The sequence below is a fragment of the Pagrus pagrus genome, assembly GCF_965226575.1.
Source record: "Pagrus pagrus genome assembly, chromosome: 8".
NCBI classification, from domain to species: domain Eukaryota; kingdom Metazoa; phylum Chordata; class Actinopteri; order Spariformes; family Sparidae; genus Pagrus; species Pagrus pagrus.
The window spans coordinates 19,707,940-19,732,488 of record NC_140192.1 but is presented as its reverse complement, the minus strand read 5'-3'; the positions used below and the strand labels follow the sequence as shown (position 1 = coordinate 19,732,488).

The 24,549-nt window shown below is 40.1% G+C and overlaps 3 protein-coding genes across 5 annotated transcripts; 2 read left to right on the top strand and 1 right to left on the bottom strand.

Moving 5' to 3' along the window:
* Nucleotides 1-1,414: 1,414 nt before the first annotated feature.
* On the top strand, nt 1,415-11,559 carry dgcr8 (DGCR8 microprocessor complex subunit). The gene is made up of 14 exons (XM_084359189.1): nt 1,415-1,533; nt 1,895-2,868; nt 4,397-4,559; nt 4,790-4,932; nt 5,196-5,565; nt 5,665-5,862; nt 6,125-6,226; nt 6,425-6,523; nt 7,113-7,195; nt 7,400-7,500; nt 7,897-8,003; nt 8,449-8,576; nt 8,893-9,006; nt 9,699-11,559. Exons 2-14 carry the CDS (start codon nt 2,173-2,175, stop codon nt 9,780-9,782), a joined length of 2,388 nt encoding a protein of 795 aa, XP_084215315.1. The 5' UTR covers nt 1,415-1,533; nt 1,895-2,172; the 3' UTR covers nt 9,783-11,559.
* Nucleotides 11,557-16,565, bottom strand: trmt2a (tRNA methyltransferase 2 homolog A). 3 transcript variants are annotated; one of them, XM_084359191.1, is made up of 12 exons: nt 16,493-16,565; nt 15,325-15,954; nt 14,903-15,011; nt 14,552-14,733; nt 14,201-14,315; nt 13,975-14,090; nt 13,739-13,850; nt 13,502-13,624; nt 13,088-13,163; nt 12,602-12,718; nt 12,425-12,521; nt 11,557-12,255 (listed from the first exon to the last, which is right to left on the bottom strand). In XM_084359191.1, the coding sequence occupies exons 2-12, from the start codon at nt 15,945-15,947 to the stop codon at nt 12,081-12,083; spliced, it is 1,845 nt and encodes a 614-aa protein (XP_084215317.1). In that variant the 5' UTR covers nt 15,948-15,954; nt 16,493-16,565; the 3' UTR covers nt 11,557-12,080. The 3 variants fall into 3 exon arrangements, with proteins under 3 accessions (XP_084215317.1, XP_084215318.1, XP_084215316.1); XM_084359192.1 differs by having other exon boundaries at nt 15,325-15,951; nt 16,493-16,536; XM_084359190.1 differs by lacking the exon at nt 16,493-16,565 and adding an exon at nt 16,260-16,280.
* A 2,534-nt stretch (nt 16,566-19,099) lies between these two features.
* Nucleotides 19,100-24,336, top strand: ranbp1 (RAN binding protein 1). The gene is made up of 6 exons (XM_084359193.1): nt 19,100-19,227; nt 20,730-20,854; nt 20,983-21,140; nt 22,110-22,238; nt 22,458-22,526; nt 23,115-24,336. Exons 1-6 carry the CDS (start codon nt 19,213-19,215, stop codon nt 23,264-23,266), a joined length of 648 nt encoding a protein of 215 aa, XP_084215319.1. The 5' UTR covers nt 19,100-19,212; the 3' UTR covers nt 23,267-24,336.
* The last annotated feature ends 213 nt before the right edge of the window (nt 24,337-24,549 follow it).

Below are 24,549 nucleotides of genomic sequence, written 5' to 3'. Positions count from 1 at the left end.
TCAAGATTTTGCTCTCATAAGGCAATGTTGCTGATTTCACAGGTGACATTACTGTCACAGTAGGGAATGCACAGGTGCAAATTAATTATGCCTGAATTCCATAGAGTCTTTGGTTTCTGGGTCCTCATTTAATGTTATTAGTAACACCTGTGTTTTCCTACTATGAAAACTCAAAAATGTCTGCTGCTGTACAAGGTTATTATGCTAGATTTTTATTGTACAAGAACATTTCAGACATGGAGAATATCACTTCACTAACTTAAAAAGATGAAAAAATGTCTGTTCCTTTATCTCATTGTGTTTAAAAATATCCCCAAAAAGACACCTCACCTTGATATAATTTAAAACATTAATTAAAGAAACCATCACCTCTATTCCTGTATTTTTAGTGGAAAGAAATGAAGTGAACACTGGGCTGCCCTGCATCACTGATCTGCTAATGTTAGTGAACAGTGCCCCCAACTGGCAATTTGAGATATTGCAATTCATATTATCCTCACTATCCAATATATTTATGAGATACTCTGAAAGATCAACTCCTTACCTTTCTTTGATACTGGTGGAAACAGCAAAGACAACCATGAACACAAGCTGTGTTCATGAACACCCTCACTGTGTCAGGTGCAGAGAAAGGACAGACCTTGCCAGTGCAGCGTTGTAACACTGATCTGTCAAACGAAAGCATCTTGGACTTTGGTAAAAAGAAAAAAAACATTTCTAACTAATAGCTCTCAAAGAAATTAATTTTTCAGACAGAGCACAGACAAACAAACGTGATGAAAAGGTTTATGACATTGCAGAATCTACAGACAGATAAGTAAACCAAAGGAAATGGGTACTGATTGTAAACTGATTTTTTTTTTCTTTTTCTGACAATTGTTTAAAGGTGCACTAAGTAGTTTTGGGGACGAAATTCATTGACTGTTTTTTATGCCTAAATAAACAAACGGTCTTCGTTTTCATGACTGAAAAAACTGAGTGAACAAACTGACTGAAAGTTGAGGTAAACAATTTAATACTGTTTCACTTAGACCTTTCTAGCTTCAAACAGTCTTCTGGGGACCTTGTTTTCCTCTTAGAAAAGGTTGTTTATTCAGTTATGGAACAAATAAATATTTCTGAGTTTGTACTATTACCTCATTAATATTGTAGATATTAAAATTCAGAGTTTGAATTTATTCTCCAAAACTACATAGTGCCCCTTTAAGTGTTTGAATAAGCACATTTATCTGTTCTTCATGTGTTTAATATTCTGGCATTAACATGTTAACATGTTGCTCATGTGTGGTGCTGTTAACGATGATTGGTTCAATCATACCAGTAGACGTCGTAAAATTACGTTTTGATTGGCCCGCTGACCGATCAATCATCAGAAGCCGGTACAGGGAGGCGGGGCATGAGTTGGTTTGCCGCTGTGGTTTTCTTCAAGATGGCGGGGCTGCAAGTGAGGCAGTATGGCGGCGCGTCAAGAATTAAAATAATTTAGAAAGGTAGTGAGGTGCCCAGAAGGAGACAGCCGTGTCACATTTATCGGTGAGTATTTTTGTAATAAAGTGTTTACAAGCTCGCTGACCATTTCAGCGGACGCGGATATTTGCACAGTGTGATGGTTGCTTGCTAGCATATTAGCATTGATGTTAATGTTGCCAGGGGCCCTCTGTGCAGTTGAACAGATGCACTAAAACGAGGTCCATCTTAGGATGAATTTGCTCGTTATATGAACTTGAATAAGCGTTAATCATATTCGCATGCAAAGAGGCACAAATGTAACGTTGAAGACAATTTTCCACAGCCACATGGTAGTAGTATTATGCTCAATAGCCTGTCATATTACGCTATCAGTCATAAAGTTTCACGAACTGATATCTACTCTCTCTGGTCCTCTTTTTTCTAGCTCCCAGAAGATACCAGTGGAGGATGATCAGTGCCTAGATCCCATAATAAGCTGAATGCATTGTGATTTCCAATAATTGAGACAGTGATTCTGAAAGCTGTCTACATTAATGAAAAGAACAATGTAGTCAGCTTAGCATTTTCACCTCTGGTACGTGGTCTATACAGGGATGTGCTTCTGCATGCATTCTGTGTTTAGATAAGAAGAAAAGTCTCAACAAGTCAGATTTTAGAGTAAATTATCAGTCTATATAAGTTGTATTTTATAGTACAGAGGAAATGGAGATAGATGATGTTCTACCCCCTCTCCCCTTGGAGCCCCCTGATGATTTTGGCCAAGATGAAGGCAGAGCACCTCCACCACCTCCCCTGCAAACGTCCAGTGACGCAGAGGTAATGGACGTTAGCTCTGGTGGTGATGGATACACATACACCCCAGGGGACGGGGATGCCCAGCCACAGGAGCCCCTCAACATGGGCTCAGTAACTTTCTGTAGCCACCTCTCAGATGAGGCCAATCCCAACCCACCGTGCCCCAGAACAGCCCGCCACGCTCCCCCTGTCACCAAGTTTCTCCCAGACCTCAAGCTGCTCAGAGATGTTAAGATCCGTGTAAGCTTCACCGAAAGCAGCAGCAGCGCAAGTAGCAAGGACAGGAAGGTTTTGTACACTGGTGAAGGGCAGGAGAGAGGAAGTGATGACGGCTTAGACAGCCTGAATGGTGAGTTGCATGACTCGACTAGTGAGCAGGAGGCAGCTGAGGGTAGTTCTGGAGCAGGAAACATAGCGGGCAGAACATCAGAGGAGGCAGAGGTAGACCTGGAAAATAAGGTAGAGTTCGCTGTCCTGGATGAGTTGGAGGACTTCTACGACAACTTCATGGATCATGATGATGGGGAGCATGGTGGCTTTAAATCTAAGGTCATAGCTCAGCAGGAGCAAGCAGATGACGAGGCCGTGGCTGACCCCTATGAGGTACGTCTGTTCTTTGGTCTACACAATTGCTTGTTCTTCACTGCCCAACAGAAACTATGTTAGCCTCATACATTCATACATGTATGCCTACAAAAGAGGGCATCATTAGCACTATATCAATAAACACAGCCTCCCCGCCTCTCATTTTAATAAGACCACTGCAATGGCACAGCGAGGGTGCAGGAATTCAAAAAGAAAATCCTTATGGTTGTCTGGTTTAACGAAAATTTAAAAGAATTCATTGAAATTATTTTGCGTTTCATAATATTATACATTCTCATAATATCCTAAACTGAATTTAAAAATTATTCTTGACATCCTGGATCATGTCTTCTCACTAATACTTTGAGCAACCTCCCCAAAAACTGTGTAATTCCTGCAATAACAGGGCTGTTTTCAGTGGGAATGCAGCCTAATGGTTAGTAATTTTCCAAATTGACACCTCCCTATCCCCATTAACCTTGTCTGTATATTGTGAGGATGAGCATAACTGCCTCCCTTGTGTCAGGTCACCCACATTAAACAAAATCACCCCCAGTTGTATCTAGCTAAGAAAATCATTTCCGTTCTTTACTTGGTAAGATGGGGCTCTCCTCTGCTGCTATTTATGCCTCTCCCCAAATACAATGCAGCTACAATTGTATTGGATTTATGGCCTTCAAAGCTTCAGAAATTACATATGGAAAATAACCAGCATCCACCGGTGCTTGTTGATGGTTGGTGTTATGTTAAGTATAACCGGCATATAGTACAACTGATAAAGAAAAATGTAAAAGTTTTGGTGACAAATTTGATAATGCTAATATTTGGACAGATTGATGTTTGCAGTATCCCTGCAAATACAGAATGGGTTGTATGTTAATGACAGTCACACTACTTGCTACAGACAACAATACCTCAAACAGGATAGCTATAAACTGGAAGAAATAACAATGGGAACATGTACAGACTAAGTATAGGTCTAACCTAATCAAAGGACCAGTAAACAAAAAGGAATGAAGACTTTTTTGATTTTGACATTACATCACTTGAGATCCTTTCTCCATCATTAAGCATGACTGGGTAAGCCAGGATCAAGTGTTCCATTCAGCAACATAAATGTAAATGTGTGTGTGTTTGTTTGTTTTATTTTTATTTTTTTTATTTGTTGTTTTTCACTGACATGATAAGTGTGATGCTGGAAGAGGTTAGTGCCATTTTTAATTTCTCCCATTAATTGCAGGGTTTACTTTTGATGCAAAAGTAATCATCAGTAATGAGAAAGAAGTTCAAAACTGCTAGAAAAATCATATCTATTGTAGTAGTGAATATAGATTCAGTACTGTCTTTTACTACATTCAGACATTTTTACTTTTAGGCTTCAAAGTGCAAGGATCATTTATCCTGAATTGTGGTAGACTGCTGTGTTTTTTTGGGTTTTTTTCTACACCAGTAGCATTACAGTAGTTCTTTTCAGGCGAAGCATTCAGAGCTCCCTTAAACTGTTGACCTATCCTTCTCTTCCGGCCTTAACCACTGACTCTTCCAGGAGGAGTTTGACAATGATGTGGATGCTCTGCTGGAGGAGGGCATGCCGGTCCCCAAAAAGATGCGTCCAGCTGAAGACAAATATGCCGGGGATAGTGATCATCAGTCAGATGGTGAAGAAGGTGTTCAGCCCATGATGACCAAAATAAAGACAGTCTTGAAGAGTGAGTGGATAAAGGGCTAAAATGGGATTATGAAGCTATTATCAGTGCATCCAAATGTTTCATTGATATGACATTTGCTCTGCCCATCCTTGCTTACTGATTATCATACATCACCTCAACCTTAAACATTTATTCCAAGCCAAGGATCAGTTGTAGACTTTGTAAATATCTTTTGACTGCTTCTAATTTGTAATTAATTGGTGCCAACATTTACATTTGCCCCATGCCAGGTCGAGGGCGTCCTCCCACCGAGCCTCTACCTGATGGATGGATCATGACATTCCATAACTCAGGCATTCCAGTCTACCTGCACAGAGAGACCAGGGTGGTGACCTGGTCCAGACCCTACTTCCTGGGGACTGGCAGTATTAGGGTAAGATGCAATACAAGCTGCCACTCAAAGCCTCCAGTCTTTCACTCTTATTATTAATTCCATTCAAAAATAAATGGCTTAAGTAGTGATAAGAAGTTCTGAGGTTTAGCCTTGCTAATAAAAGCAGTTGTGTTTGTTGGACCCTGCAACATGGGCAAATGGGTTCAAGGAGGATCAAGCCACTAAACAGAAGATTGACAATAGTGACAAGTGACAATACTGTTGTGACATTTTGTAACAACTGTTCTTCCTTTTTGATACAGAAACATGACCCTCCTACCAGCAGCATCCCTTGCCTACACTACAAGAAAATGAAGGAACAGGAGGAAAAGGAGCTGAATGGGGAGGTGGCAGTTAATGCACATCAGTCTCCAGTCAAGGTCAGTGAGGAGGCCAACGGTGAAGAGGGAGGTGACAAGTCGGGGGCTGCAGCTGAGGAGCAGGACCAGGACCAGGACCAGGACCAGGTCCAGGTCCAGGTCCCTCCCCCCAGTCTGACTGATGGCTGCCCAAATGAAAAGGCTACCACTAATAACAGCCTGCAGGGTACAGAGCCCCATTCCTTTGACACTGCCCAAGGAGCCTTAGGGCAAGTCAAGGCCAAGGTGGAAGTGTGTAAGGACGAGTCCATAGGTAAGGGCTTTTCATATACTGTCACAGTGATAGATTTCTGAAAGGTTGTTATTAGCTGTCTTTCATTACGTGATCTAACTTCGTAAAACCTCCTCACAGAGCTTGAAGATTTTCGCTTGTACCTCGAAAAATGCTTTGACTTCGAACAAGTCACTGTAAAGAAGTTCCGTACATGGGCTGAGCGACGGCAGTTCAACAGAGACATGAAGAGGAAGCAGGCAGAGTCGGAGAGACCTATCCTGCCAGCCAACCAGAAACTGATCACACTGTCTGTCCAAGATGCACCCACTAAGAAAGGTATCTGTGAATGTCATACAATTCATGTTCTTAAGAAGATTCTTTCTAGCCTGTAAAACTAACAGTCATGCATGCTTTCTTCTTTTTGACTGGACCTCAGTTAAAGGAACTTTCTAAATGTCAGCTTTATATCTTTTTGTTAAAAGGGTGGCAACCACATCAGAGTTCAGTTATATTAAACCTTAAAAAGCCTTTGTCAGTATCTTATAATATATTACAGTGTATTATTTGTTGATGAATTTCAATTTTTTTGTCATAACAGAATTTGTCATCAACCCAAACGGAAAGTCTGAAGTTTGCATCTTGCATGAATATATGCAACGTGTCCTAAAGGTTCGACCTGTTTACAACTTTTTTGAATGTGGTAAGTTCTTCTGCAAGTGCCTTAAAGTATTTGAACTGTCATGCTTGTCTATATATATATTTTTATTATTAGTAGTAGCAGCAGTAGTAGTAGTAGTAGTAGAAGAAATGTGTAAATCTACTCTTCATTTTGTAACCCAGTACACTTTTACATGACCCCCCTCTGTAGTCACTGAAATGTGCATGTGTTTCCCCACAGAGAACCCAAGTGAACCCTTTGGAGCGTCGGTCATTATAGATGGAGTAACTTACGGCACAGGAACCGCAAGCAGTAAAAAACTTGCCAAGAATAAAGCTGGTAATTTCTTTCATTTACAGTACTTGGCATTGTGATTGTTTATGGCACAACTTGATATGCACTGTGTTATCTCCAAGTACTACAGTCAGACGGTAAAGACAATGGGATTGCTGTGAGGTTTTCTGGAGGAATCTCAAATCCCCAGAATTGTAAATATTTTGTTACAATTGTCATTGTTGTAAACGTACAACAATTACATTGGTTTAAGGGCTTCTCATAATGAACCAACTTGGTACAGAGGTTTACCAATCAAACTCTGGGATTATATCAGTGTATTGCAAGACTGGCTTTCTTCCAGGCCTAACATTTTTTGTATTTTTAGGATGTTTTTTCAACTAAAATTAGTTGATTGATGATAATTGTGTGAATTATTCAGTGCGTATGTTGTGTGTTTAACATTAGCAAGTGTTCAGTCAAGAGAGGGAGTGGGTAACTGAGTATGAACAATGCATTATTGTGAACGTGGCAGTACAGTGTGTCTACAGTTTGTGGAAACCTCCTAGATATATAGTAGGTAGTTGCACTAGTAAGTTTGCCTGTTATACGTCAGTAGTTCTGCCCTCACTTGTAATTTTCATGTCAACGTCAGCTCGAGCCACACTGGAAATCCTCATCCCTGACTTTGTGAAGCAGACCTCGGAGGAGAAGCCTGTTGAGGGCGATGAACTGGAGGTACTGCCTTTTTCCTATTTTTACACTTATTTAAGTTCTTAGCTGGAATCTTGTGGAATAGAGTAAGCTAAAATTCAAGTGCACATATCCAACAATGAAAGCAGTTTAATCAACATTTGTTCCCAATTGTTTCCCTTTTTAAAGTTGATGCATTTTTAGAATTAAAGGCAACACAACAACGGTAACATGTACTCTGCTCCACAGTATTTTAATCATATCAATATAGAAGACTCGAGGGTGTATGAGCTGACCAACAAAGCAGGACTACTTTCGCCATATCAGATTCTTCATGAGTGCCTTAAAAGGTAAGAAGTAAAGCATAATGCCAGCAATACAGGTCACTTTTATGATTATTTTTAATTCAGTATTTTTGGTTTTCATTGTTTTTAAGCTTATCGGTAATACAAGCCAACATAACAGACATATTTACTATAGTTGAGGTAGATTTGAGCAATACAAGTGTCATTATAAAATTGCCATATTGTAAAATATGTTGATAACAATGTTAATGTCATGATGTCTCTGTGGAACCCATCTTTGTTATTGCAAATAATGTTTAAAGCTGCTGGTGGGCAGGTGGGCCTTCACACAACTCCATCTTTCACTGTTGCTACTTAACTTTTTCCTCACTGTTGCCAAGGACAATAAAGCACCAGGTTACAGATATGTATGTAAGATGTACTGTTTGGTCTTTCCTATAGAAACCATGGAATGGGAGACACCAGCATTAAATTTGAGGTGATCCCAGGGAAAAACCAGAAAAGTGAATATGTGATGACATGTGGGAAACACACTGTGCGTGGCTGGTGTAAGTAAACCCTAAGCGTCATCTACCCACATGATGAGACTGAACTAGTCAATGTGTAGAGCTGGGTGTTATTTGAATTACCTTGTCTTGTCTTTCACCCTGTGCGGCCAACTTGCCTTTTTAACCCTCTAGACCCCAGAGCACCCACTCTGTATTTCACTGGGGGTGGGGGGGTGTGCCAAAGAGTCAGTATGGAGTAATGGCCAGGTCGAGTGCAATGTTTACATGAAAACCTACATTGCTGTTGTCTTATGTTAGTGTGCAGGATTTTTTATCTTTATTTTCAAAGCCTAGAGTTATCTAATGAAGAATCTGTTTTGTTGTTAGACTCGGGAGACAAATGGAAAAATATTGGATCATATATTATTATACTACTGGATCATATTCATTATAATATATAATGACCTAATAATGTACATACACATACGTTTGTTTTTACCACCAGGCAAGAACAAGAGGGTTGGCAAACAACTAGCATCTCAGAAGATCTTGCAGATGCTTCATCCCCACGTCAAGAACTGGGGCTCACTGCTGCGCATGTACGGAAGAGAGAGCAATAAGATGGTCAAGAAGGTAATAAGCTTCTTTCACACTTACTATAGAGCTTGTTTGGTCATGGAAACTTCTCTTTTGTGTCGCAGTGTATCTACATTAAATCTTTGTGTCTTTCAGCATCTCACTAATGTAACTTGCATCTTTACAGTTTTGACTCAGAAGTTATCAGGCCAGTTCAGTTGTAATGTTGCTCACGCATGGCTTTGTTAACTTTACTACCTGCCTCATCAGTGAACAACCAGTAAAATGTAAACGTCAATATGCCGATAATGAAGGTATTTTGTCATCACATAAGCACGTCTCCATGACTTTTAAAACAGCTGATCTTTTGCAGGAGAACTCTGACAAGAGTGTGATCGAGCTCCAGCAGTATGCCAAAAAGAACAAGCCAAACCTTCATATCTTGAACAAACTGCAAGAAGAAATGAAGAAACTAGCTAAACAGAGGGTGAGTATTATACCATGCATTTTATTTTTTCATTTAATTCTAACAATTGTTAATCATTTATCCCGTCTTCCACAACTCTCATCCCAGCAAGCTTTAGCTGATGAGTAACTCAGTACTTAGATTTTCACTTATAGTTGTAAAAAAGTGTAGTATTAAGCCGAAGCAGACATTTTGACGTCTTGTCGTAACACAGGTGTTACTAATAACATTAAGGATGGATCTGTTTAATCCAGTTGTACCAGTTAAGTCATGGCAGTGTGACAGTGAGCCAAGCATGGCTTCTGTCATAAATGCCTACTGCATGAGCCTTTTATTATTTCTTAGTGAAGGAGTTTTGGTATAAGGTTTAGGGCCGTTTGTTTTTTGTTTCTTTCTTCCCTTGCCAAGAACCAAAAAGTGTATTTGTTTTAAATCAGAAATTCTGTCACCAGAGAGCTCATTGAAGGAAAGATGGGGTGGAAGTTTTAATCCAAACAAAACCCTGAATTTCATTTGTACAAACATGAGAAATCTGCAGGGTCTCAATTAGCTGAGCTGGGATGCTCTTCTCTACTGCAGCTACATGTGCTTGAGGTTTAGGCTTATATTACCAGTGCCGGGATTTGTATATTTTAAAACTAAGAATGGATTTATTTTTTTTACTGTTTTCTTCAGAATATACTCACATTGTGGTTACTGTGTTTCTGTACTAGGAGGAAACTAGGAAGAAACCCAAGATGACCATAATGGAGTCTGCCCAGCCTGGGAGTGAACCCCTCTGCACTGTTGACGTTTAAGTCTCTGAATCACTGATGAACCACGGCACTGAAACTCCAGTCACTGTCACACATCACACACCACCATCCATTTCTCAATTATGCATCACTGAGATCCAATGGCAATATAGTCGCACATTGACCAGGCCGATAGAACTGCTTGCTTCCTTTGCCCACGTTTTATTGGTTCAGCTGGTAGATCTAAGGGTAGAACTAAATGCATTAACAGACAGTAGAGCAAATATCGTCTACCTCTCTAGATGCATCCTCGTTATGGCACTAGAAAAAAAAGAAGAAAAGAGAGAAGTGAACCTAACTTGATTACATATGAACCACATCAAAATAAAAATGCATGCTTCTTTGATCACAAAAAACACTGCACACATTGGTTTTGTTTTGAAGTGTCGTTCTCAACAGTCACAATCTAAGAGTGCCAGCACCTATTAGTTCCGTTTGTGCTTCAAGTGTTTGAAAGGGACTACTAATACTTGTGTATTTATACCATTCATTTAATTGGGAAACAAAGTTACTTGTTTATTGGGTATTTTAATGGTTAGTGTTATGGATATTTTGGGTCGTTTTGTTTTTTTCCTCAGAATGGACAGTTGCTGCCTTGGTTTGCACGATAAAAACACATTGTGAAGTGATCACTATTCAGAACTATTGTTATGCACTCATGTCCTGTCACATATTTTTGTTGACTGATCATGCTGTTGGTACAAGAACCAACTGCTTTTGGGAAATTTGGAGGGACTCGTTGCCTTTTTTTTCTCTTCTGCTTTGGCATTACAAGACACTGACGTGCTCCTCCCCACGCCAACACTGCAGTAAACCCAAGCACAGGGCCACAGAGTACTATCACGTGTTTAAGGTAAAGGATTGTTTCTTTTATGCTTAGTTCTTGCTAGCTTGTTATTAAAGTACTAATGCCATGCACACCAACTAAACACTTTTAGTAGCTTTTCATTTGTGTTGCCCTTAAGAGATCATGTTGCCTTAGTTAATTCATTTCATGAAGGGCTTAGAGTATGTACAATACATTGGACCTAAAACACCCTTCAACAGGAAGTGAAAAGACCAAGCCCCCTTTACTTGATAAAGCATTTATTCTTTAGCCAGTTGGTGTTTTAATGAAGGCAGCCTGTGAAAGATCAGTTACATTGCCTACAGCATGTGCAGATTTTTAAGACTCGTCTTAATGGATCATGTATATTGTGTACGTTTGCCATCATTGTGAGAGTTGATCATATTTTCTGACCACAAGAAGAAAACATTTTTCAAAAGGCAGCCATGCGAAATGTAGTTGGTACACTGACATGAACAAAATATTTTAGTTCAACACAAGCTGACGAAACTGTGTATACCAAAGCTTACATACAGTCTTATGCATTTTATAGAATAATGTTGCTGCAAACTGTACAGTAGGAACATCTGACACAGGACAATACATAGTCATAACTTGCTGGAACAAAATAGGAACTGCTGTGCATTCTTTGTCAAGTGTTGGCCTGTGATTTTTCTACAAAACATTCAAGGACACGTCACAGTTTAAAGACAAGGCTGTAGTGATGTAGATTGCTTTAAGAATGTGCTTTCCCCTCTGTGCGTTTGTCATCTTGCCAAGTGTGTGTCGGTGTGAGAAGAGGAAAAAAAAATTCTGCTTTTACATGTGTTGCTGTTGAGTTGTACCAATGAATTGTTTTTGAGATGTTGCTGCCTAGAAAATGAAGTATGTATTGCAACCTGAGCTCCATGACTTCAGTGATATTTGTTATGCAAAATAAAATGTCTTGACTAATGAGTGGAACGACTGTTTTATTCATCAGCAGGAAGATAAAGGAAAGAAGTTAACAAACTGAGGTGGCACTTTGATAGTAAATCAATTTATTCCATAGTGCCCATACGTGTGCTGCACAGTTACATCAGTGTCAGGAAGGCAAAACATTAATCTAGGTAGCTTTATGGTCTTTTGACAAAGCTCAAAGTAACCACTTTTGAATGAACATAGCTGGCAAAAGAAACTAGAAAGACAGAAAAGCAAACGGTCTGTAAAACTCAAGTAAACAGAATACAATGCATACTGTAATAAAAACAGTTTATCTGAAGCAGAGATTGATATTGAATTAAGAAATAAGGACTTAATAGGAGACACTGGTGAGTAAACTGCTATGTAATTTTAATTAACTGACCCTTTAATGTTAGAGAAGAGATAAGATAAGAAAAGAGTGCTATTGTAATCATAAGTGAGACTGAGCAGACATTCCTAGTATGGAGAGCCCATGCTACCTCTATCAAACTGTACAGCATTGATTTCTAAAGCTAAGACTCTGTCATTTCCTGAGTGCTGCTGCTGCTCTGCTGGGAATTGTAGTCCACTCTCTCCAGCAGCAGAAGCATCTCCACATGTATGGTCTGAGGGAACAGATCCACGGACATGGCTCGCACCGGACGGAACGGGGCCCCATGAACTCTGTTGGATGGCGCTCTGCATAGACTGAAAGGGAAAAATTGCAACGTGAGTATTACCACTTTTCTAAATGATATCTGGTTTTACAGTAGAAATGTGTATTCAAGGTTTTGTCTCTATAACTAATTAGCCAATACCCATAAACAAATTAATATAATCCTAACTGCTGCTTCATCCCAGCCAAATTAAAACTCACTCGATGAAGTTGTTCATGGCCGCCTTCGCATTGCATGCCACATAAACCAGCCTCTTCAGATGCTCAGCCCTCCTGATGGCAAGTATCACCTTGGAATCTGTGTTTAATTAAAAAAAACCTCTTATTATGTGACACAAAGTGAGTGAATTCATTTTCAGGTTTTGGCTGATTACTCACGCAGGCCTGCCCTCGGTGGATCCACAATGGCCGTGATGTTAGGTGACACAAGAGCGTTGAGAATGTTGGGGAACACGTCCTCGGCTTTTCCACAGTGAAACTCAACATTAGTCAGACCTTCAAATACAAACAAATGACAAACTGATTAAAAATAAATAGAGTTGAACACAAGGTAGTCAAGAACTAAACTAGAGGCTCGAATATGAAAAATAGACATGTGAAACCAGGATTGCACAGTACCCATCTACCACTACAGATGAAACTTAACACCACCTTTGTAGGGTCATGACTTTTATGCTCTTTACACACTGACAAAAACATCAAGAAGTAAACACAATATACTCCAATTAATACAATAAGTGTGGAAAAGAAATAATCTCACAAAACTACATCTACTGACAACGTGCCTCGTCGTTGCCCTACATCTACAAATATTAACATTTTAAACACAAATCACTGGCGGTAGTTTGATGTTATCTCTCTTACCATTGAGCTTTGCATTAACTTTGGCGTCCTCCACTGCCTCCTGGCACATTTCGATCCCAATCACCTTCTTAACCGTCTGGACACAAAGTAAAAGAAAAGTCAAAACCTGCCAGAACCTCCATTTTCATCCCAGGAAGATAAGAACCTTTCTAAAAGTATTTTTTGTTTGTTTGTAGACCTTAAACAAACAATGATTGTTCAAACACAGCAATTTAAATTGGTGCAGTGTCTGCAGCATTTCAAGTATTCATTCAGAAATATTAAACTACATAACAAAAAGGAATATATGAAACACATGGAAGACTTTAAGCAAGTGTGTGTGCAGACTAATACAGTATTTATTGCTAACTCTGGTCAGTTCTAATCAAACAGCAAAATGTGAGTTAAGACTCTGTGACAGAGAACTAATGTTACCTTAGCCAGAGAGAGGCCGATGGTTCCTGTCCCACAGCACACATCCAGCAGTGTGCTGTCCTGATCCAGCTTGGCCCAATCCCCCACAGCAGAGTACAGCACCTCTGCAGCGCCTGTATTCACCTGCCAGGTAACACAGAAGCATACTTAACACTAGCAAATACCAGATTAAAACTGTAAATTAGCTGGAAAATGTGGCACGTGCTTCTTAACATCTAGTGGTTAAATCTTTCTTACCTGGAAGAAGGAATGAGGAGATATTCTGAACTTTAGACCCAGAAGTTCCTCATGAATGCTGCCCTCTCCAGCCACCAGCTCACAGGGCAAGTCCTCTAGGTTAGGAGAAGTCCTTAGAAGCCGAAAAGACAGTGTTAGTGTAATTTTTTGCTCTGCCCTCTGCAGTTTGTCCTGCATTTTTCTGATAGCATCAGTCAATTTTATGACCGGTGAAGCATCTTTTTTTTTCTTCTTACCTTTGACCCTCTCTGACAAAGTAAAGAGACGTTACTCCGCTGTCTTTCCCCTCTCCTTCTGTGAAGTGCTTCTTCATGGAGCTCTTTAATGCACTGATTTCCTCTTCATCAAGTTTCTAGGTGGTCATTCAACACATCAAAGAGATCAAAAATGACAAATCTAACAATGTGTTTTTGTCTTCAAAAATGGACGCACCCACAGTTTGTAAACAGATCATTTCCTCACCTGTGGGTTGAAGAAGGCTACAGCCATGGCCTGTTTGGTCCTCGTGGTCCGTACAGTGAGCTGCTTCCAGTGTCCTTCATATGTTTCAGGACTGTACACGGAGTATGGTGTTGTCCTGTATGCAAAATAATATGGAAATTAAATGCAATTAAAAAGGAAATGTGTGTGTGAAAACTGTTTTATCAGACTAGCTCTAAATCCAACACTAGCTAACACAACAGCATGTGGGAAACTACTCTAATGTTGGCTCTAAAGTCTCATGTCTATGAAACCCTGAAAAAAGTACTGTATGTAACAGTAGTTCTGTTTTTTCATATCTGTACCCTGCATTGGACTATCACATAATAATACCTGATGAACTTCTGAAACTCGCTGACCACTCTCTTGGCCTCTGCCGAGACATGGCACGTATCTGCTGGGCCGACTACAGCACAGGAGCCGCCTTTATATTTTCCAAGGCGGAAACCGATGGTCTTATCCTCGCCATCTGCACCCACTGAAATGAGGAACTCGCACTTGTTTCTGTACTCCGTCTGCCATGACACAGGTAGATAAATATGAACGTGATTAGGAGGGTTTAAGACACGTCTGCATTACAAGGTGGAGAACAACGGAGCATAATGTTTGTAACAAAGTGACTGACGGCACTAATTAGGTTATTGTCAGATAAAGGTCAGAGTTAATCCCAACATGTAAATATACCTGAATAGGAGATGGTCGGATAGCTTCCAGGGGACAACACATTCTGTTGTATTTCCCTTTCTGTGCAAACAGCCATGGCACCATGGCTTTGTTGGTGCTGCCGATCTCTCTGAAGAAGAAACAGTGAGGTATTAATAAAAAGTATTTTCTATTGCTAAAATGCCCACACAGACACTGAAGACAACGTTTCGTGTGAGGCAGTAAGATATGCTCCAACATCAAAATAACTTTTTTTGTGTGAAGGGGCTTAATGTGATGCTCTAAGTAGTAATTGGTAAGTTTTTTCTAATGAGCAGTGTTGCCAGAGTGGGCAGGGTATTGGCCATGAATAACATAACTGGCCAAAGTCTAGTGTTGATACTCCACTGTATGCCACTTGTATGTATACAAGTATCAGACTCTACATAAATGACATCACTCACTTGGTTAGCCTCTGCAGAACCCCCACCACCTCCTGCTCCTTCCTCCTCAGCTGCTCCTCATAAGGCACTTTCCACAGAGGAGTCACCACGTTGTTTATCTGCACACTGAGCGGCTCCTCTTCCTCGTCCCCCTCTGTCCGCTTGGATGGGGGCTGCCCTCCCGCGCCCTCTCCCTCCTCCTGCTTCCTCTTCCTCAGGATGGGGTCTGCTTTGGGTTTGGCCAGCTTGACGCTCAGCACCTGGCCCTTCCACTGCATGCCGTGAACCATCTTCATGGCCTTGTCACGCTCTTCCTCATTCTTGAAGGTGACGAAAGCAAACGTCTGCTTGCCAAACAGCTTGATTTTGTGCGGGTTGAGGCTGTGTTTGGCCAGGAACTTCTTCAGGTCGTTAAAGCCGACGAACTTGGGGAGATTCCTGATCTCAACTTTGTAGATCTCAGATGTGAAGAGGTCCTGCTTGATGTATCGGTACATGTCGGGGTCAGAGGCTGCCTCGTTCTCCCCCTCAGCTTTGGGATCAGACTTTACGTCATCATTGCTGGACTCCTGAGGGAGCTCATCAGGCTTCTCCTCCTTTGAGGCTGGAGGATCAGCTGCTGGGCTGCCACTAACATCTGCCATCTTCCTGCTGGTCAAGGCAACAATACAATTAGTAGACTGATACTGATCTTACATTCAAGACATGTGACAAAACGTTTTCAGTCTAGTCAACAAACAAGATGGGGTTTTTTTAACAACTTTTTTACAATTAAATGACTTGATAGCTGGACAGTGGCCTCAAATATCCATTTAGGTTGATAACTGTTTATAAATTGTTACAATTAACTTTAAAAATCTAGATAGTGGTGAAAATGAAAAAAGAAACGTTTAGATTTTAAAATAGCGACACATAAATGCAATCATTGCTTTGAGTTTTAGCTGCATGTCACTTACAAACACTTTCTCATTAATTGTTTTTCATACAGAAGTCTCCACGTTGTTGTTAGCTAAAGGCTGATGTGGCAATGAAACCAAATCAAACTCACTGAAGTTACGCACATTTAAGAAGAAAATGGTTCGTCTGTAGATATTTTAATACATGAGTCAGTCGGCAGGTTTCTATCGTGCTAAATGTCAGCTATTGCAGAATTCAATGGAAGTCTTGATAATGTTTTTGTGAGTCTTACCTTCTTAAATTAACTTCCACTTTTCTACACAAACGTACAGGGCGCAGCCATGTTGATTTAACCACGTGCAGCGGTGAACTCTGACCTTTCTTAAAGCGGCAGTCATCATTTCGGGGCTCGGGCGTTACATCCATGTTGTTTTATTTTTGTTTTGACCATGCCCTCTGGCTTTTTGTATAGTAATTATAATTGAAATGAATTACGTTGAAAGTATTTACACTACTCAAAATCAGTAAGGGATATTGGGATAGTTTAGTGTCCACTTTATTGTTTATTATGTGACATATCCGAATTTTTTTTTGGTCCCAAAAATAATGCGACACACTTCATTTGACTTTTATTGCATATCCATGCACATGCATATATGCATCCATATCCCAATACCCCAAACACATTTTGAATGGTGTATGTTTCCCATTCCACAATAATTGTTTCAACTTCTTTTGACCTTTATTTATTCATCCCCAAGGGAAAATGTCTCTCTTTTTTTACTTCAACCAAAGCATATGATGAGGTGTTATTATATGCATTAATAATTGTATAGATGGATTTCCAAACTGGCAAGTCTAGCAACTGCTGCAGGGCTCCAGACCCCAAGGCTCCAGGTCCAGCTTCACAATATAGCAATTTGTTTGTGCTAATTGAATTTCTGCACAGTACACATTGTACTCAAATGTTGCATTTTACACAATGCATTTTTGCAAAATGAAGTCAGTCCAAACTTATAGATATATGATGCACTGGTAACCTCATTTTAATACTTAAAAAGCATAACACACACACACATTTCATTTTTGCATGTTTTAGTTTGACTTATTGTTTTCTTCTTATAGATAGAAGCATTCATAAAATTTTGCCACTACATTTTACATTTGAAATGGTAATCCCTAATGTTAGAGTGTGGTGTAGTGATGACGTATTTTTGTAGGCTAACCTGGTAGTTAACATCGCCCTTCACAGGGCGATGCTAACTTCCGGGTTAGTATGGGTGTGGAACACACTTGCAGATTTATGCTGATGAGTGCCCCATACCTGAACTCCTGGAAATACGCTTTTTAAATGCAGAAAGTAAGTATTTGTACATCTAATCCTATATTACACAAACGTACGGAAGCCCTAAAGGGCCATGTATTCGTACATTTTATTTCCTCCGTTTTCCCATGATAACCAGTTAATTTCATTTGTTTTCTTGAGATCTCGAGTTATTATCTCAAAATAACAACTGCCGTTTTCCCAAGATAACGGGATAATTTTCTCGAGATAACGAAACTTTGTTTTCCCGAGATAACAATATAATTGACTCGAGATCTCGAGATAATGACTGTGATATGATAGGATATGATATGGAGACGCCCGGCACCTCGTAGCTGGTCAGCTATGTAGTTAACAAAGACATCAGGCTCACTTAGATTGCACTGCCGATACATCTGAAGCCTTGCTAACCGTCTTCTTAGATTACGCAGACTAATGTGTATATTATCTGTAATAGCAAGGCATAATGCTATTTCAGCCAGTCTCAGGCCTTGATTGAAAAGATTTGTGACGCGGTGATCGATATGCTCCTGCTGCTCTGACATTGCTACACTAAATGATTTTTCCTGCAATGATTTAAAATACTACACTATCGTTTTGTTTTCTCAAGATCTCAAATTAATTATATCATTATCTCTGGAAAAGAAAGTTTCGTTATCTCGAGATCTCGAGAAAATGATCCCATTATCTCGGGAAAACGGCAGTTGTTATTTCGAGATAATAACTCGAGATCTCGAGAAAAAAAAATTAAATTAACTCGTTATCATGGGAAAACAGAGGAAATAAAATGTATGAATGCATGGCCCTTTAGGGCTTCCGTACAAACCAGTGTTTAATTTGGATAGTGATCACACTGAATGGACAAACGGCTGTAAGAAACCCATTTTCCCCATCTAAGGAGCCTAGCAGCTATGTTGTGATTGGTTTTCCTTTTTTCCCCATTTATCAATGCAGCATTGGCCATCATACTGCAGTGATGTAAATGCATGCATGAAGTTTGATGAGTGCAAGGAGGAGATCAGAAAAACTCTAGAGAGTTTGATGAGATACAACTGAGATAAATATTTCTCTACAAATGCAGTGTTTTATCACATTATTTAACATGTGAACTACTTCAGCAAAGAGAATATTTGTTTACTAGGAGCTTTTTGTCGAGGGAAACAGGGCTATGCCAACTTCTGGGTTAGCCTACAAAAATAGATCATCTCGACACAAATAATTTTAATACCAAAAAAAAAAAATCACACTTCACCTTTCAAATTTGCATGAGAGCATACTGGTTTACTTATGTCCTGGCTTTGCCTACTTAATTATGTTCATCCATTTTGACATATTGTTTTCTTCTTATGGATAACCATATTCATAAAATGTTGCACCTGACTACATTTTACATTTCAATATGTTAGATCCTAGCGTTATAGTTCTTGCAGTTGATACAGTACAAGTTGTCACATGTTTCTATTATTTACCAACTAAGAAAAGGTCAATAACAGAATCAGAAGTTGTTATTGATTCAGGCAGTCCCACAGACGACAGAGGCGGTGCGCGCGCTGTCACAATGTGGGCGCGGGCATACGTAGGAAATTCGGCGCGCGAAAGCTGTAGCAGGAAGTGAGAGCAGCACGGCGGCCAGTCCGGGATTTCAAATCATCTAACTACTTCCATAATCTACAAACATCTACATTAATATGGCAGACCCGAAGGTGAGGTCACGCATTTTAGGTCATCTAATGTATTAGCTTTGCTTTAAAATCGGAATTTTGTGCCAGGCGTGTTATTTTAAATGTCATAATGTGCCAAAGTTTGTAAGGGAAGCTGCGAGCCACAAATGCCGACAATGCCGTTGTGTTTCGTGATGCTAGGAGAGCTAACTGGTGTGTTTTCAAGGCGGTAGGATGTGATAAAAGCCTGATAACTTTCTGACAGACATCTGGACATGTCCGGTGTGTCTAGTGCACAATTTTAGCCCTTTGTGCGTTTCTCCACAGCTCTTTGACGAGCTTTAAAGTCCTGTGAAGTGTGCAGCCAGTCAGCATGTTAACGTTAGCCTCATACACTCATTATCTGCTTAGGAAGGCAATGGGCACAACACTCCTAACGACTCAATAAACCATCGCAGTCGTCGGTCATTTGCTCGGGGTATTTTACAATCTACTTGCAGCCAGCTGGCCAAAGACAATGGGGTTAAGTTAGCCGGGTGTCTTGCCTTTGTCTGCCAAGCACAACAGTTGCTAACATTAGTTGGCTAATGTTAGCTTTAGGGCGCTGGAGCCAGTGACTGCGTATTAACAGGCAGGTAACTGTAACACGGTTACATTGAATGAAGTAGCAGTTAGCCCAAAAAGCATGTCGACTTAGTTCCTGGCAAATTAACTACGGTGTTATTAAGTGACACTCATCGTGGTGCGAAGAGCCAAACGATTAGCTCTCGACTAGCCCGCTAGTGAAAGGCCTCGTTGACTAGCTAGGCAACTTCACAATGAGTTGTCTTAGAAACTAAGTTGAACAACTCTTAAACGTTAACGAAGTAAAATGCAATTGTGGTAAAAGCAGATTTTTAATATCTCGACCTCGCATTCGAGCTAGTGGCCACGTTAAATTAAGTATACCGTTATTTTGTATTGCATCTTTAATGTTAGTAGCAGTTGTGTAGCTTACCTCGTTTAGCCAAAGGCACAAAGACGTACATTAGATTGGGACACAGCTAACTTGCTATGCTGCTAACCAGTATCTTAATAGGCTACAACTTGGTTTGATCATAGGAAATGCTTAGTTTCCGATAAAGGATATTGCACGTCATGAAATTGTTCACACAGGGATTTTCACACTTTATAACGGGTCATGAACCAGCCATCTTGGTCCTCACTCATTTTTTGTATGACAAAATGTTCTTGCCATGTTAGTAATGTACATGTAATCCTACATACATCAACGTGGAGCCCCATATAGAATTAAAGATGCTTGGTTCAGCAGTGATGCTACACGAAAAGCTTTTCCAGTGCCCCCTACAAAAGCTATACTTAACCAATGAGCCCTTAAATCCCTCCATTGAAGCATTCGTGGCCTGTTGGTCAGTTGTCAGAAGTCACTTTGTTCCTGTGAGTTTCAAAGAATCACACTGAAAGATACCACATGCCTGAAGTTTGACACAGATGCGTGAATAATTTCCCTGAAAGTTTAACTCATCCACTGCTTTTCCTTTTAGGAACAGGATGACCATGAAACCACTGTAGAGGACTCCAACCATGATCCCCAGTTTGAGCCCATCGTGTCCCTTCCTGAGCAGGATGTGAAAACATTAGAAGAAGATGAGGAGGAACTCTTTAAAATGTAAGTTGCTTTAATGGTGATCTGATATACATTTTTCTGGCCAACATAGAACTGTTAAGTAAGCTAGTACATGGATGTCTACACTACGAGTGACTTCCTGTTAATGAAGTGTACCAATGTTTTCCCAGGCGGGCTAAACTATATCGTTTTGCCTCTGAGAACGACCCACCAGAGTGGAAAGAGAGAGGAACCGGTGATGTCAAGCTGCTGAAACACAAAGAGAAGGGCACAATCCGCCTCCTGATGAGGAGAGACCGAACCTTGAAGATTTGTGCAAATCATCACAGTGAGTCAAGCGGATGATTATAACTCAATTGCTATTTTATATAGTGATACCAAATACAGCAGATCAAATAACCGTCTACAACAACACAAATTAAAATGGCTGTTTCCAGAAGTATATCTGTGTTAGTAATCACGCCCTCTTTTTTCCCCTATATTTAAATGCTCCAGCATAACAGCAAAAAACTGTCTGTAGTATTGATGGCCACCAGCATTTTACTGTAGGCGAGGGCAAATATAGTCTGCAGGTTACTGGTACACCTGGGAAATTACGCATCTTGGTGTTCTCACCAATCCAGAAGTTATCCTTGGCATCCCAGAATATGATGGCTACGTTCACTGGTTGACTTGGATGCATTACATGTACATGAGCAGTAAATCTGCACCAATCAGTGCTTTTCACTGATTATTTGGGAGGGAGGACAAGATAAATATAAGGAGACTTTTAGCTGCAGCACGGTGGTGCAGTTGTTAGCACTGTCGCCTTACAGCCGGACTGTTCTGGGTTAGATCCCGCTGGCTGGGGGTTCGCATGTCCTTCCAAGTGTCTCCGAACAGACTGACAGGTTAATTGGTGACTGTTGTTGAACTTGGTGAATGGTTGTTTGTCTCCATGTCTCAGCCCTGTGATGAACTGGTGGCCTGTTCTTTCACCCATTGTCAGCTGGACCAGCTCCAGCCCCCCTGCAGCCTTGCAAAGGATAAGCCATAATAGATAATGAATAATGATGGACTCACTATTAACAGGGTTGATAATTTTCTTTAAATGTAGTAAATATGGACTAGTGGTTCTGCCAAGAGCTGCAACGGTACCAAACAAGTCATTGTTTAGATTATATGCAATTAACCATTAGCAGAAACAGTATAGCTAATAGTTTGGCAGCTACTAAACACGATAACCACCTCCTATTGGGTAAATGCTTATGTCTCTGCCTTTGTGAGTTAACCTTTCTCCCCCCGTTGTGAACTACAGTTACAACTGCGATGGAGCTGAAGCCTAACGCTGGCAGCGACAGGGCATGGGTGTGGAACACACTTGCAGATTATGCTGATGAGTGCCCCAAACCTGAACTCCTGGCAATACGCTTTTTAAATGCAGAAAGTAAGTATTTGTACATCTAATCCTATATTACACAAACCAGTGTTTAATTTGGATTATATAGTGATCACACTGAAGGGATAAACGGCTGCATTTTCCCCATCTAAGGAGCCTAGCAGCTATGTTGTGATTGGTTTTCCTTTTTTCCCCATTTGTCAATGCAGCATTGGTCCTCATACTGCAGTGATGTAAATGTATGCTAATTTTCTGTTCTGTTTACAGATGCGCAGAAGTTCAAGGTGAAGTTTGATGAGTGCAAGGAGGAGATCAGAAAAACTCTAGAGGGAACAGGTATGTACAACTCTTGGCATTTTCCAAAGGAAATATGTAAAGTTTGATGGTACAACTGAGATAAATGCTTCTCTACAAAAACAGTGTTTTATCACATTAGTTAACACGTGAACTACTTAAGCAAAGAGCGTGTTGGTTAACTAGGGGTAATAATCCATTTTGCATAGTAATGTGTTCATATTCTGAGCCCCTAACTAATTCAGTTCAAACTATGGGTAACATCTTAGGTTAGCTTTCTGGGGAGTGCAGACTCACTCTGTTCTTTGCTGCTCACTCCAGCCTGGAACTTTTTCTGTCTGCTACATGAACATGCAGAATGTAACACTTAACTGGCTTTGTAAAAGGCTGGTGTCACTATGTTCTGCTACATTACTATTCAGGTTTCACACAAGTAAACCCTCTTTCCTAATATGACCACAATAACAAATGGTCAACCTAAAATCATAAACATAATATAATAGCTGCATTAAGAGGTGGGATATTCTGAAGACAGTAAGTTGAGATTCAAAGTGAAAATAGCATGGATGTCGTTTTTTAAACTGTCATAGCTTTTTAAGTTGACTGCACATTTTACTTTTTTCGCCACAGGCAACACTGATAGCGCAAACAAAGTTGCAGAGAAGCTGGAGGAACTCTCTGTAAAGGACAAGGCTTCAGAAGGAAAGAAGGAAGAGGACAAAAAGGAGACGGAGAAGAAAGAAGATGAGAAAAAGGAGGTGAAGGCTGAGGAGAAGAATTGAGAACCAAGAACTTGCTTTGCTGATCTTCAATTTATCAGTTTTTCCTCCTTTTCTACAATAGACTCCAAACGAACTGAATTTGGACACTTGCATATTATTAGTTTTTTTTTATTTTATTTGTTTTGCCTCAAGATCACAAGTCCTTGATGCCACTGAGGAAAAAATACCAGATAATGAGTTTACGAAGACAAAAAAGCCCTTTCCCTTCCACCCCCTTTCCCTCTGCAACCATGGAATGCCACGCTTTCCATCCTCGTCATCTACAGTTCAATTTTACTTTTGACAAACTGTGAAAAGAGGCTTGTGATAGTGATAATTCCCACATTGGGGTATTTTTTTGTTTTTGTTTTTGTAATTCTGAAGCAGAGTTTGTTTTTAGGGAGAGGAAAATGTAGCCTGCTTGCTAGCAGCACGGGGTCAGAGAACAGGCATTATGGAGGTGCATTATAAATATAATATCCCATATTGCATCTCAGTGGGCCTTCTAACCCTGTCCACTGTCTGAAACATCAAATAAGGGGAAGACTTCTCAGTGGATGCCTTGTAGAAGTAGTTCTTTCTTGGTTCCTTCTTGCATCAGTTCCGTTGGGACTGACTAGAAGAGAAATCCACTCCACACAGTCGAGGGGCATCAGATGTGTGCTGCAGATCGTAGCGTCCACTGATAGCTGACTGATAGATCAGATGCACTTAGCTAAGCATTTCTTTCTTCTTTTTTTTTCCTTTTTGTTTTAAAAATGTGAAAACCATTAAGTCCAAAGTCAACGGTTCATCATGCTCTAACTTAAGGTATTCACCAGGAAATCGAGTTTGTATTCTGTAGATCATAACATTCCCAGACTTGAAGCATGTAGAGTATACAGTATGTAAGAGTGTGCCCTATCTGATCTGTGTGCTCACCACCCTCTCCTTTTCTTTCCACTAATTGAGTTCTTAACCTTGCCTCTAAAGCGCATCTAAGTGCCAGTGCATCTGTAAATACATGTATATGGATGAAATGTTACTATTCATTTGCACTCAAATGATTTGAGATGTTTCCTCCACCTTCGAATAAAAGCTGTCAAAGACCACATGTTTGCATTCATATAAAAGTCACTTGTTTCCTTGGATCGCAGATGATAAAATGTACAATTATAAACAATACTGCTCTATGGGACTGCAACTACGATTATTTTCATTGTCAATGCAGCTGATAATGTCTGAAAATGGTTTGAGGAAAAAAAAGAAAAAAGCCAAAGACGATGTTTTCAGATGTCTTGCTTTTTCCACAACCAAAAAATATT